General features: G+C 31.1%; 1 protein-coding gene across 1 annotated transcript in view; it reads left to right on the top strand.

The window, feature by feature from the left end:
• LOC105623545 (cytochrome P450 4C1-like) overlaps positions 1–15,537 on the top strand; it is a 36,858-nt gene that overhangs the window by 3,673 nt on the left and 17,648 nt on the right. Inside the window, 8 exon segments of the mRNA XM_012204940.1 lie at positions 5–99; positions 5,233–5,323; positions 5,688–5,876; positions 6,642–6,705; positions 11,574–11,700; positions 11,769–11,826; positions 15,175–15,269; positions 15,336–15,404. Of these exon segments, the coding sequence (XP_012060330.1) occupies positions 5–99; positions 5,233–5,323; positions 5,688–5,876; positions 6,642–6,705; positions 11,574–11,700; positions 11,769–11,826; positions 15,175–15,269; positions 15,336–15,404 (788 nt within the window).

Genomic DNA, 15,537 nt, shown 5'->3' on the forward strand with positions numbered 1-15,537 from the left:
AAAGTTTGGACTAAGTTCACTGAAACTTATTCATCTCCATTTCGAATATGCCTAGGCCCATATTTATTCATCGTAGTGCATGAACTAGACCAAATAAAGGTAAAAAATAACATTTGCATTCTGTCACTTATAAATATTTATCAACTTAGCTATCTTATATATTATTTAATGTGTAATTTAATGTGTAATTTAATGTGTAATTATATATATTATTTAATGTGTCTCTCCATACAATGCTACAGCGATTTCAGCACATGAAAATAAATCATAAATGTGTAACAATCATATATGTCCGATTCTGAATGGTTTCGGAGTTAAGATAAACGCAGTTATCCTAGTAACCGCACATGTATTTATGTCCAGCCACTTATACAAAATTTATTATTATTGTATTAATCTCAAATATTTTTTTTATTACTGTATTATAATTTAATTGCATTTAAAGAATATAATTAAATTATATTATTACGTTTTAAAAAGCGTATTTGAGACTAATATTAATTTGAATACATAAAGTGTTGTGTAAGTCCAGTTACTGAGACCGGACAATACCTATGTCCGGACAGTTACACAAAACTTTATTTGTTTAAATTAATATTAGTCTCAAATGCTTTTTACCTTAAAAATCCATTTGAATTAGTTGTCTTTTGTCATTAAACATCTATTTATATTAATATGTCCCATCAGCATACCAATTTTCTAATTATAGTCGGACACTGGGATAATTACGACTCAGGCCGACCGGCTAACCATCCAATAAACGAGATTGAAATGAATTGAAATGGATTCAGATTTTCAGAAATATTGATTCACGAATGTTAAAATGAATGCTTTTCAATCCTGAATGCATTTTTATTTATTTATGGGAATTGCATGGAGCATATCTCTATGCCTTTCAATCTAAAAATAATATTAGCTTTTTCTGTGCATAACACAATTGTGAATATAACTGTTCAATTCAAAATTTTAAATAGGAAATGCAGTTTTTCAATCTAATTGCATCCAATTAAATCCAATTAAATCCAAAAAAAGTATTCGCTATTTAAAATGCATTTTGATAAAAAAAATTTCAATCCATTTAAATTTCAATTCATTCTCGTTTGTTGGGCGACTACTGGTTGATGCATTCTATTACTTATTTAAACATTTTAATTAATAATCATTAATAGGTTCGGATAATTTTTCTTTGCTTAAGAGAGTCTTGAGTTTTCAAATAAATATTAGGTGTACAACTTTGCTTCCGCCGTTTTCCTATAGATGGCTTTAGCGATAAGTGGTGGTCGAAATAAATAGATCATAGATGTCATACAATAAACTTGGGCATTTGTCAACATAACCCCATAGAAACATTAGTCAATTTGTGTCTGCATCGTAAAGTTATTCTCGATTGAAAATGTCAGTTTACGAGCCAAATTCTCGTCATTTGCGGGAGGTTTTAATTTTTTGCTTCAATATGAAGAAATCTGCGGCTGAGGCTCATCGAATGCTCTCAAATACTTATGGTGAGGCCGCTATTAGTGAAAGAACGTGTCGTGAGTGATTTCAACGCTTCAAGAACGGTGATTTTGACGTCCAAGGTCATGCTCTGTATTTGGTGGGACCAGCTCGGCGTAGTGTATTATGAACTATTAAAACCGACTGAAACAATCACAGGCGATCGGTATCGAACGCAATTGATGCGTTTGAGCCGAGCATTGAAAGACAATGGTCGCAATACAACGAGAGACACGATAAAGTGATTTTGCAACATGACAATGCTCGACCCCATGTTGCGAAAGACATACTTGGTCATGACATACTTGGAAACGTTGAAATGGGAAATCCTACCCTACCCGCCGTATTCTCCGGACGTTGCTCCCTCTATCACTTGTTTCGATCAATGGCACACGGCCTGGGTGATCAGCACTTCCGGTCTTATGAAGAAGTAAAAAATTGGATCGATTCGTGGATAGCCTCAAAAGATGACCAGTTTTTTCGACGCGGGATTCGTACGCTACCCGAAAGATGAGAGAAAGTAGTGGCCAGCGATGGACAATACTTTGAATCATAAATGTATAACCAGTTTTTTACAATAAAGCCTCGAATTTCGGAAAAAAAAACGGCGGAAGCAAAGTTGTACACCTAATATAAATATTTATATTAAAAAAACCTTCTAATATATTATAAATTGTATTATTTATGACAACCTTAACGCTTATATATTCAGTTACTGGGATATTTACATATACTTATACGACATACACCTTATACGATATTAAAGTAATAAAACATCGTAGTACACATGTTATTTAATATTATTTTATTTAATGCTTTAAAAAAATTCCTCCGTCAACATCGACACACGATAATTATGCAGATATAGGATCATGACCCTATGACCTTAAACAAATTTTAGCCATCGCTCGCCATTTGTTAAAAAGTTATCAACAAATCTCATAAATGTTACATAAATTTCTAACACTCCATGTACTGTATAGGCTATGGGGGGGGGGGAGGGATGAGATGGGAATCGCTTCGCATGGTATGTGCAGTGTCTCTTTCTAAATCTCTGTCCTTTCATCTATTCATAGAAACTATCAACTGTGAAACACGAAATATAGGAGATTCATAGTCCGTTTTTATTTTAAAACTAAATAATGTCTTAAATAATGTCTTAAGATAATGCTAATATAGTCCTCGGATTGACTTATGACATCTTAAGACAACTGTATTTAAGACAATTTTAAATGTAAGAATTGACTACAAATACCGGCCTATTTCGCGTCGTGAAATTAGTACTGAATCTTTCTTTATGCAAGACTCAAAGATTCAGTACCAATTTCACGATGCGAAACAGATCAGTATTCACAATTGGATCTTATATTTAAGATCCCAAGATCTTAAGGAGACGCTGAAGTGACCAAATTGTCGGGATTTCGCAGATCGATATAAATCTCCGAATTTAACATTTCGCGCACTCTGTGCGAGTAACCGAATGGTTCGCTATAATGACAGTATACTTGATAGAAAATTTCGGTTCCTCTAACCGAAAGTTTGTTAATGTAAACAGCGCTTCAAGTTAGTGTGAACAGGCTACATGTTGTGCTCTAACTGAAACTCATTTAACTGAATATCTCTTTTTTCTGTGTGGGTATATATGCTACTTGACATTCCTATTTCTTTATATGACTATATATTTATATGACTATTAAGGAAAGGCATCGTTACTTACATCATAAGTAATTTATTATTGAAATGTTTCAATAACAGCATATGAAATTTTAACTCTATGACTTGATGTTTCAACCAAAGGTTCATTGAAGACAGTTATGTATATATTAGGTGTACAATTTTACTTCCGCCGTTTTTTTTCCGAAATTCGAGGCTTTATTGTAAAAAACTGGTTATACATTTATGATTCAAAGTATTGTCCATCGCTGGCCACTACTTTCTCCCACCTTTCGGATAGCGTACGAATCCCGCGTCGAAAAAAACTGGTCATCTTTTGAGGCTATCCACGAATCGATCCAATTTTTTACTTCTTCATAAGACCGGAAGTGCTGGTCAGCCAGGCCGTGTGCCATTGATCGAAACAAGTGATAGTCAGAGGAGCAACGTCCGGAGAATACGGCGGGTGGAGTAGGACTTCCCATTTCAACGTTTCCAAGTATGTCATGACCAAGTATGTCTTTCGCAACATGGGGTCGAGCATTGTCATGTTGCAAAATCACTTTATCGTGTCTCTCGTTGTATTGCGACCGTTGTCTTTCAATGCTCAAACGCATCAATTGCGTTCGATACCGATATCGCCTGTGATTGTTTCAGTCGGTTTTAACAGTTCATAATACACTACGCCAGCTGGTCCCACCAAATACAGAGCATGACCTTGGACGTCAAAATCACCGTTCTTAAAGCGTTGAAATCTCTCACGACACGTTCTTTCACTAATAGCGGCCTCACCATAAGTATTTGAGAGCATTCGATGAGCCTCAGCAGCAGATTTCTTCATATTGAAGCAAAAAATTAAAACCTCCCGCAAATGACGAGAATTTGGCTCGTAAACTGACATTTTCAATCGAGAATAACTTTATGATGCAGACACAAATCGACTAATGTTTCTATGGGGTTATATTGACAGATGCCCAAGTTTATTGTATGACGTCTATGATCTATTTCTTTCGATCACCACTTACCGCTAAAGCCATCTATAGGAAAACGGCGGAAGCAAAGTTGTACGCTTAATATATATATACAAGATGTCCCATTTTAAATAATACATTAAGATTTCTCTCTAAAATTAGATGGTAGATACGGAAAAATATTTCAAACAAAAAGTTATATGGTTCGGAGAAGGACATAAGAAAGTACTATTGATTTGACCTTGGGCGTCGCCAAAATCAAATCGATTTTTTTTAATGGAATGGAATCTTATTTTTGATGACAGAATCTAAATTGGTATTAAGAGCTTTTCAAAACGTTGCAATAAAATTATTTTCCATTACGTATTTTTCAAGTTACCAGATTTGAAGGTTACAATACCGCCGGCATTACGCAAGATATCCGACCAATGATTAAAACCTCTTGAATGTTGTTCAGGATTATGTCCTGGATAATATTTCAAGATCAAGGCCTTTGAAGGTTGTATCTCTTATTTTAATTTTTTATCTATCTATCTATCTATCTATTTGTTATCCAGATCGCGAGTCTGAACAACATTTAAGAGGTTTTAATCGTCGGTCAGATACCTTAAATAATGCTAATGCCGACGATATTTTAACTTTCAAGCCTTGCAACTCAAAAAATATTTCATGAAAAAAAATGTTATTATAGTGTTTTGAAAAGCTCTCGAAATGTGTTAAAGAATATGCAATGAATAAGAAAGGATTCCATATGAAAAGTTGATCTTCTAACTTTGAAATATGCTTTCAAGGTCAAATTTAAGATCCTAACATATTCACTCCCCTCCCCCTCCTCAATCACATAACTTTCCTTTCTTGTATTTTTTTTGGAAAAATATTTCCTTTCCGAGTTATTAGCGCAAAAAGATTAAAATGGACTACCCTCTATGTATAAGTAAACAGTTTCACACGAATTCTACACTTATTTACGATTTTGTGGATTATGTAACTCTTCAACATGTAAAAATATGAAATTGTTCACATGAATTTTTTCGCCATATATTAATATTAATATATATTAATTATTTTATTGAAGCAAACATACGTAAATGCTAATAAATGTGTGATGTTGTAGGCTGTTTTAAAAAACCGCCATAGTTTGGATAAAAGTATTGTATATAACTGTCTAAAACCAGTATTTGACATGGGATTACTGACAGCTTCTGGTAAGATATACTTAGACAAATAGAATATTTATTTAATTGTATAACTTATTTAATTAATAGATTTATACTAAAAAATGTTGACAATAAAGACTATCCTTTTATAATCATCTATTTATTTATTTTACAATGTAAAATAGAGAATGCAACATGAACGACATTATGCATTTATTTTTATATTGTATTTCACTTTAATTTCTAATAAATCCTAATAAGTTTTTTTCTTCATGTAAGATATTTTTGTTTGCACTTTGATAACTATGCCACAAAGCTATTAAGTAGCTTATTTTAAAATAATTTTTTATTATTATTAATTAAAGCTTTTGTTTCTTTCTCTTTTATTATTTTGTTGTAATATTTGATTTAGAATCTACATGGACTGAAAGTCGAAAAATAATAGCTCCAGCATTTGGTATGATGCCGATGAAAGAATATTTTAACATATTCGTTCAAGAATCTTTAATACTTACTGAAGATTTAGAAAAAATTGCACAAAGTGAAAACGAAATTGAATGTCTTGACCATCTTTGCAGATGTACCTTAAAAATTGCATGTGGTAAGACAATGCAATTTATTCTACTTTTAAATAAACACGTATATAGTTTTGTAAAAACAATTACAAAAAAAGATCGAAATTATAAAAATTTAAAGAATCAAAAGATTGTATACAATATAAAAAAAATTAATTTTAATTATTAATTAATTATTATTCATAAGAAAAAAATTATATGAAATTAAAAAAGGATATTAAAAATTTAATACTTTTACAAAATTTACTTTTTACATAATTGCGTAAATTAATCATTGGAAATTGTTTGTGAGAATTTTCTAGAATTTTATTAGATTACTATTTGTAGGTTTAGGGAAAATTATGAAAATCATTATTTACTATTTATTCCCGGGAAAAAATATTTCATATATAACTGTAATTATATATATAAAATTATAGATAATTATGTATAATTATATGAAAGTATATATAATTATATATATAAGTATATATATATTTCGCATCCTGCATCTTGCGTCCTATATATTACAGTCTGCGATCTATTACAATTTGAAATATATTTCACTTGCGATCTGTGTTCTGCGTCTATATAAAGCACTTTGTTAAAACTTACCGGACACCTTGTATATATAAATCTTAAAAAAAATATTTTGTGATTTTCAGTCTTAATGATTTTCATCTTAATGATTTTATCTCGATTTTCATAATATTTTCGAATTTAATGGACAAATAAATATTTTTTGTTTCTAAAAAACTCTACATAATTAATATATTGATTCAAAAGTTTTTTTTATGTTGCTGTGTGTAAAGATACCATGATGGGTGTCAAGATGGAAAGGAATTTAATAGATGAATGGTGGAAAATAAGTGCAAGGTATGTATTTTATTCTAAACTTTTTAATTTATATTCGAACATATTTCGTAATACTTCCAGTGTCAAATTTTAAAGTACAACTTACAACACCAGTCAGTCAATATCAATTAACAGCAACATAACATCAATATATAATTTTATAGTTATAATTTCATTCTTAACAATATAAATATAATCAAGGATACATTTCAAATATTTGTATTTAAAATACAATTTGTATTTCAAATACCTGGTAAAAAATTTGTTATGCATGAATATGCATGTATAAATATGTGTATATTATGTACAATATACATAAACATACATGTATAAATATCCATAAACATATATAATTTTATATGAAATATGTCCTTATAATGCTCAAAAATATAGATATAAGCATAAAATAAATTATAGGTATAAGTAGAAAATAAAAAATGTTTATAATTTGGGAAAGAAGCGTTTCCGAACCCATGTTTATATGACTTTTTTTCATCCTTACAATGAGTGGAATATGCTCTTTTGGCCAACTATTTCTGAAACACTCTGTATAAAATTATGGTAATTAAGTAATATAGGGGAGCACTTTCCGATGACCTTGTCTTTGACATATGTGGTCATGATTCCGAGTGAGTTCAAAAGATTCTAGTCCGCGGTCGTCCTTTGTTAAAAAGTTATTAACAATCAAAGTTGCTAATTATTGTATAAGGAGCGCACAACTTTTCACACCAAGCGACTCTCATCCCCTCCCCCTCTCCTGCTTAAGAGGCACACGACTTCCATAATAGTTGCACAACATTGAAATCCACGTGCAACAGTACAATTATGAAAGTCATGCGTCGCTTAAGCAAGGAGAAAGATGGGGTGAGATCCCTTCGTGTTGAAAGTCAAAATCTATGTAAAATAGTATTTAATATTGTATGTATAGCAGAAATATAATATTACGTTATTTTTTAACCTTTTTTTAAATAACTTTTTAACGAAGGACAATCGCGGGTTAAAATCTTTTAAAGATCACTCGGGGTCATGACCTTGGCCACATATGTTAAGATCAAGATCATCGGAAAGTGCTTCCCTATACATAATTATCAAAATTATATATAATTGTATATGAACAATTTTTTTACATTTTACCAAACTTGTTTTTTTTTTCTAAAAAAACAATGCGAAAATTATCCCTGTAATTATTTGTTATGTTTTCACACTATTATTATTTCTATTATTATTTCTATTACACTGAAAAATAATTTTATAAAAGAAAGAGGGATGTATGAACATGTATGGACGTATTTTCGATATAATTATACATGTTTATAAATATTTACACTTATACGTTTATGTATATTTATACACATTTATGCATGAAGAATTTTTTACCGGATACACTTCAATGATTTTGTCCAACCCTGTATGTAATACATGTTAAGCTAGCGGCACAATGCTTGTTTTTTATTGAATTGCTAGAATAAATTCTGGCCACTATATTGGCTACGATGAAGATGTATTAGTTACACTATCACAGCCAATACGATTGCAAGATTCTAATCCAGCTAGGAATCCAACAGGAAAACAAGCATCGTGTCTCGTAAGCTTTACATTGTTGAATGTGGAGCTGTAATATTGAGGAGGTATGTTATTGCAGAATTGATAAGTAACGCGTTTGTAACGTCGTTACCGTTACAATTACTTTGTTTCGATAATAAATGGGTAAGGATGTTACATTTTCTTGTGAGTAATGTTAACGATAACACAGTTTTTTGAATAACGGTAAGTATTTGAAATACGAAAGAAGCCATGATCGGTCAAAGTTGGATGTTTTAAATAATACACATACTATATATTCTTATATTAAATTAATTTATTCCAGATATGATCCGATAACTTTTGGTTTCAATACAATCATTCTGTAATATTGGGAATACAAATAAGTTTCCGCCGTTTGCAAAAGACGGCGCCACTAATAAATTACAGTTAAAATTATTTGATGTAAAACGACATATCGTAAGGTTGGACATCTGGCAACACCATAACCTTGAAATATTAGCGATTTTGTATCATATATTTTTTTTGTACGAAAATGTCGAGTTTTGAGCCGAATAAGGGTCATTTGCGGGAACTTTTGATTTACTTCTTTAATTTGAAGAAATCTGCAGCTGAGGCTCATAGATTGCTTGTAGAAGCATATGGTGATGCTGCCTTAAGTGAGAGAAGTTGTTGTGACTGGTTTCAAAAGTTTAAGAATGATGAATTTGACATCGAAGACAAAGAAAGTGTACGAAGACACGGAATTGGAAGCATTATTGGATGAAGATTCGTGCCAAACGCAAAAAGAACTTGCACTTACATTAAGAGTGACTCAACAAATAATTTCATATTGTTTGAAATCATTGGGAATGATTCAAAAGCAAGGGAATTGGGTTCCATATGAACTGAAGCCGAGAAACGTTGAATGCCGATTTTTCACATGCTGCTTGTCAGACATAAACGAAAGGGTTTTTTACATCGTATAGTCACTGGTGATGAAAAATGGATCCACTACGATAACCCAAAGAAGAAGAAATCATGGGGACCACCTGGCCATGCTTCAACATCGAATATTCGTAGCCAAGCCGAATAATCATGGAAAACAACTCATGTTGTGTATTTGATGGGATCAGCTTGGTGTCATGTATTGTGAGTTGCTCAAACCGAACGAGACCATTACTGGGGCTTTCTACCGAACACAATTGATGAGATTGAGCCGACCACTCAAGAAAAAACGCGCTCACTACTACTCCAGGCATGACAAAATTATTCTCCTGCATGATAATGCTCGACTACATGTTGCGGCGCCGGTCAAAACCTACTTAGAAACACTCAAATGGGAAGTTCTATCTCACTCGCCGTATTCTCCAGACATTGCTCCTTCCAACTACCAGTTGTTCCGATCGATGACGCATGACCTGTTTGAACAGCACTTCACATCATATGAAGATACCAAAAATTGTATCGATGATTGGATAGCCTCAAAAGAGCGTTCTTCCGACACAGTATCCACATGCTACCAGAAAGATGGGAAAAAGTAGTGGCTAGCTATGGCCATTACTTTGAATAAAACATTATGTACCGTTCTTTCACAAATGCTTAATTTTTGATAAAAAACAGCGGAAACTTATTTGTACTTCCAATAATAATTCCCTCTAAATTAAATTAGAAAGAAAAAAAAGAAATTTATGTATGTACTGTTGTATGTCATTGCATTGATCTTAACAAGTGTCTTATGTAATATCTGCATGTGATTGCACCGCTTCTGCTTTATATCTTCTGTATTTCGCTCATGATACTCTATTTTTTTGTGTTTTGAAAATTAACAAATTTTTGTTACCAAATTTTGTAACCAAAAATCGGCTCAGAATATGATTAAAAATGTACCCCTTGAAGCACATAAGGTTATTTTAAATTACTTTGTACATCTTTTAAATAGAGATTGTAATGTAATTGAAAAAAGATATTTTAAAAATTATTGGGAGTACAAATTAGTTCGGTCCGTTTCTCTAAAGATGGCTCCAGCTGTTGTGAATGGTTCATAGTGACAGCTGATTTTCAGAGGGCGGTTTCAGAGAGGTTAAACATCTATTAATAATTCAGTTTATATCGTTTTGAGTTTCATACAAAAACCTTGATTTTTACTATGTTTGAAATGTCAAATTTTGTGTTAACCAAGTAGCATTTGTGGGAGGGTTGATTTTCTGCTTTAATTGGAAGTGCGGCTGAAGCCCATCGAATGCTTGTCGAAGTTTATGGTAACACTGCTCCAATTGATAAATCATGTAGGAAATTTCGGGTTTCGACGTTTCAAGGATGAAGATTTCAGCGTTGAAGGCAAGCCTCGCTCTGGACAGCCAAAAAAATTCGAAGACAAAGAATTAGAGGCATTACTCGAAGAAGATCAGAGTCAAACGCAAGAGGAGCTTGCAGAATCATTGGGGGTAACTCAACAAACCGTTTCTGTACTATTGAGAGTCATGGAAATGATTCAAAAATAAAGAAATTGGGTGAACTGAAACTAAGAGACGTTGAAAGGCGATTTTTCACTTGCGAACAACTGATTCAAAGACAGAGAAAAGGTTTTTTTGCATCGGATTGTGATTGGAGATGAGAAGTGAATATTCTACGACAACCCCAAAAAGAAAAAATACTACGCTAAGCCCGGTCAATCGTTGCCATCGACCTTAACATCAACATTACGGCCGAACATTCATGGTTCGAAGATCATGCTCTGGTGGGACCAAAAGGGTCTTGTTTACTATGAACTGCTAAAACCTGGCGATTCCATTACGGGCAATCGGTATCGGCTACAATTGATTCGTTTGACCCGTGCATTAGCCGGAATAAGAACAAAGACATAATAAAGTTATTCTTTTTCATGACAACACTCGATCTCATGTCGCTAAAGTCGTAAAAAAATATTTGGAAACGCTCAAATGGGATGTTTTACCCGCCGGGTATTACTTAACTATTATTATTATTTTCCGGACATTGCTCCTTCTGATTACTGATTGTTCCGAAGGATGCAGCACAATTTGGCAAGTCACCGGTTCACTTCTTTCGCAGAAATCGAAAATTGGCTCCAAAATTGTGGATCGCTTCCAAAAACGATCATTTTTTCGAGATGGAATTCGAAAATTGCCTGAGAGATGGGAAAAAGTAGTAGGCAGCGATGGACAATATTTTAATTGATCTGTTCATTCATTTTGTTTTGAAATAAATGCATTTTTAAACACAAAAAAACGGACCGAACTAATTTGTACTCCCAATATATTTATGAAAGTTAATAATCATAATAAATATATTATTATAGCAATATATCACTCATATATAAAAATTTATTTTTAAAAATCGTTTTTCAGTCAAAGACAAATTTGGCAATATAGATTTCGAAATGTACTCTTGGTTCCTGATATTATATTTAATTTCACATCATGGAGAGGCAAACAACAAGAGTGTTTAAATTCCTTTCATTCAATCATTGAAAAGGTATAAATATTTATTAATATTCTAATTATTTTCTTTATTAATATTGTACAATTTTTATTAATATATAGATAATACAGCAAAGGACAAATGAATCAAGTACGATGTTCACTAATAATGACACATCTCGTAAGTCTGTTAATATTTTATGTGATTTTTTTTATACTATACAATAATATTGTAATATATTTATAATTATTTTTAAATTAAATATATTATTTTGAAAATTATAATTTAAAAAATATTACAAGACTATTTTTTATTTTTTATTTTACGATTGATTTGTCTTCTACTGTTAAAATAACTTTTTTATTTATTTTTATATAAATTTTTAACAAACAATATATTTAATCAAACAAGACAACTGAAAATACGCGGTTAATAAACTGCAAATGTAGCAATAAAAAGTCCTTTAATTAAATCATGTGATGATATCAATTAATGATTGGTTTTGAAGTCCTTTTCAGCCATTAAATATAAGAAATGTCAAAATTCATTTTTTATCAAAATTAAGTCACAAAAAAACAGATTGATAGATATAATCAAATCCAATCATAGCATCAATTCAACCAGATTAAGGTGATCTTAATACCATTTGCATTACCGCGATTAAATCGTAATTTTTTAACAATTACTTTTTTCTCTTTTATAGATTTGAAAAATCCCTTTTTCACGATTAAAATATACGCATATGCTATAATGTATGTCTAAGGTGAAATTTATGCCGAGAACGACAAAAAATATGAAATTAAAATTTTAAGAAAAATTTTTTGCTGTTCTCGGTATAAATTCTACCTTACACGTATTAAAGTCCTAAAGTCCTAAAGCCGTCTGTATTAAAGTTACTAGATCTATCGCAAACTCGCATCCATTTTGACGCATAACGCGGTCATTTCAAATTAATTTGTATACGTATTTTATTTGGGAAAATGAATCCGTCAAATATATAAATCAATGTTTTTGAATTGTAATTAGTTTATTTATGACCAAAAGAATATGTACGAAATGTTTAATTTATGTTATATTTTAATTATTTTTTAGTTTAATACGGATTTATTTGCTGTAGAAGTTTAATACATAAAAGTGCACTAAGGATACATGTAAGTACAATTCAGAACTGTTCAGGAACACGAAAGTACACATTACATGTATGATCACCATAACGCAACTGTACCCAATGTGTACTTGAAATCATGTACTATGTGCATTTTGGCCATTTTGACGCATCAGTTCTGAAATCAATTGCGGTACTTTATAGATCTAGTAACTTTAAAAGCGTGGCACGCAGTGCGATTTCTGGTGATTTCGTCATAGTTCGCTTTAGGATCCCTACCATACATGGCGCATATTTCGCATTTAGGCTAATTCTACAATATGCTCTTTATTTCCTGTTTCTTGCTGTTTGTTTCTTACCTTTTTGATCAATAAGATAATTAATCTTAGTTTGTAGAACAAAAACAGCAAAAAAATATAACGAAAATGCAATTTTTGCTCTTCCATTTTATTTATGTGCCACACACAGAAAACACATTCGACCAAAAAAAAAACTTCTGCCAAATGTCAAATGTAATGTGACTTCTTAAAAAATATGTGATAGACTGATATTTGAACGACACATGATGTCTATTTTTTGACATTAATGTCATTTATTAAAAAATCCGCAGAACTTTTCTTCCAATCCAATATATAACCTAATTTATTATTTTCCTTTATTGTTGAGCCAGATAAAAGAATTTGATGAAATTTATGAAATATAGAGAACAGGAGGCCGAACTTACATAGACGAGGTCGTCAAAAAACGTAGTCAAAAATGATCATCTGAATTAGTTCGATCAAGATGTCGCTTTCTTTCCACTATACGTTCTCGCAATTTGCACGGTAAGCCATACCAATTTTATATCAAGAATGCTTCATTCAGATGACAATTTACGTCTTCCTGTTATTGTCAGAGCATGGTATCAAAGAATAATATCTCTAGTTTTAGGTTATGTGTTTTAGATTAGATTAGTTTTTGGTTGTGTGTGCATAAGCGTATAGTATATGAGAGGAGTTGCGATTCAAACGCCTATCAAGCACTACCAATATCAATTCAGGAACTTGATCACACTTTTCAAAGCCTAGTTCGGTCTCTTATTCTCTACTCTATAATGGAATTGGAATAATCTAGCTAATAACTGATTAACTGCTAATAATTGTTTAATTCAGCGAGAGTTACATTGCAAAGAACACATGAAAAACACAAACAAGATGTAAAATCTGTCGCTCAAATATGTCAAATTCAACGGTTCTTATTCTTTTTTTGTACATAAATTTGTCGCTCTAATATTGCAACATCATCTGGTCTTTTTTGTCGTAGATACTGTCAGTGTGAGCAGCAAAAGACACCTTAAGAGTGCAGACATAATAGAAAGAATAAAGAATTTGAAATAAAGAATAAGAAATTTCATTCTATCAAAAACACTACATATTCGATTTCTGAGGTTAAAATTTCTTATTCTTTATTCCTTCTATTATGTCTGCACCCTTAATTCGTACAAGTTGGCTGTTGATCAATTTCGCCGATTCATCGATAAGACTTAAGACTATCGATTTCTTGTAGAATTAACATTACATTTGCGCTTTGTTAATCACTCTGTATCCTCTTTTGTTAAATTTAGTTAAATTTATATTATTTAAAAAATTTTAAAGTTTACATTAAGATTTACAATTTTAAGATTATATTTTTAGTAATAATGAAAGAGGCCAACGTTTTGAATTGTTAATATTTACTGTCTTTCAAATTTTTAATAACAAATGTTTCATTCTTATATTAATAAGTTCTTATATTAGTACGTTCTTATATTAGTCTTTTCAATGCTGAACTGAACACAAATTCTAATTTATTTATATTAAATCAAAATATTAAAAATAATAAAAATTATAAGTATTCTAAAAGAGGAGTTGCAATAAAAGCTATTTTTGGTCTCCTTCTGAATTCAAATAAAACTAGAAGAACTAAATGTACCTCTATATAGGCTTCATAATTTCCCAAAAAGATATGTTCCTAAATCTTATCATTTATGAATTATTATACTTTAAATATGAACGATTTATACGGGATTTAGCACTTTTCGACGATTGAGGTTTCTTTGATAATTTTTCTGGAATGGCCACTTCACTAAACTTTCTCAAAAACTTCTAACAATAAGTATCTTTGGAATATAAACAAAAGCTGGGATAAATTAATTCTCAAAACTTCTTCAATATTGAAAAAATCCTAGTATAAGGATGAAATATTTGTTGTTAAAAATTTGAAAAACAATAGATATTAGTAATAAAAAATTAGCATTGGCTCTTAATCCCTTTTTATTGTTTTATTCAATTGAGCCTATTAATTTAATCTTTATGATTTTATTATCTTTTAAATTAAAATATAATATAAAGTTGATTATTTATATATACATAAATAATACATATTATTTTTTGTATGCAATATAGATACACGATTTTATGACATTTTAATGCATTCATTTCGTAACGGAAAATTCACGCAAAAGGAAATTATGGACAATATATTTACAATGCTAGGAGCGGTATGTAAAACATCTTTTATATAATTATTTATAAATGGATAATAAATTATATTTTTAATTATATAGTCTTCAGACACTACCGCCACTGTGGTGCATTTTGTGATTATTATGATGGCAAATTTCCCAGAAACACAAGTATGTATATATTAATATTATTATCATGTGTGTGTGTGTGTGTGTGTGTGTGTGTGTGTGTGTGTGTGTGTGTGTGTGTGTGTGTGTGTGTGTGTGTGTGTGTGTGTGTGTGTGTGTGTGTGTGTGTGTGTGT

Source organism: Atta cephalotes, assembly GCF_000143395.1.
Source record: "Atta cephalotes unplaced genomic scaffold scaffold00002, whole genome shotgun sequence".
In the NCBI taxonomy this organism is placed as follows: Eukaryota; Metazoa; Arthropoda; class Insecta; order Hymenoptera; family Formicidae; genus Atta; species Atta cephalotes.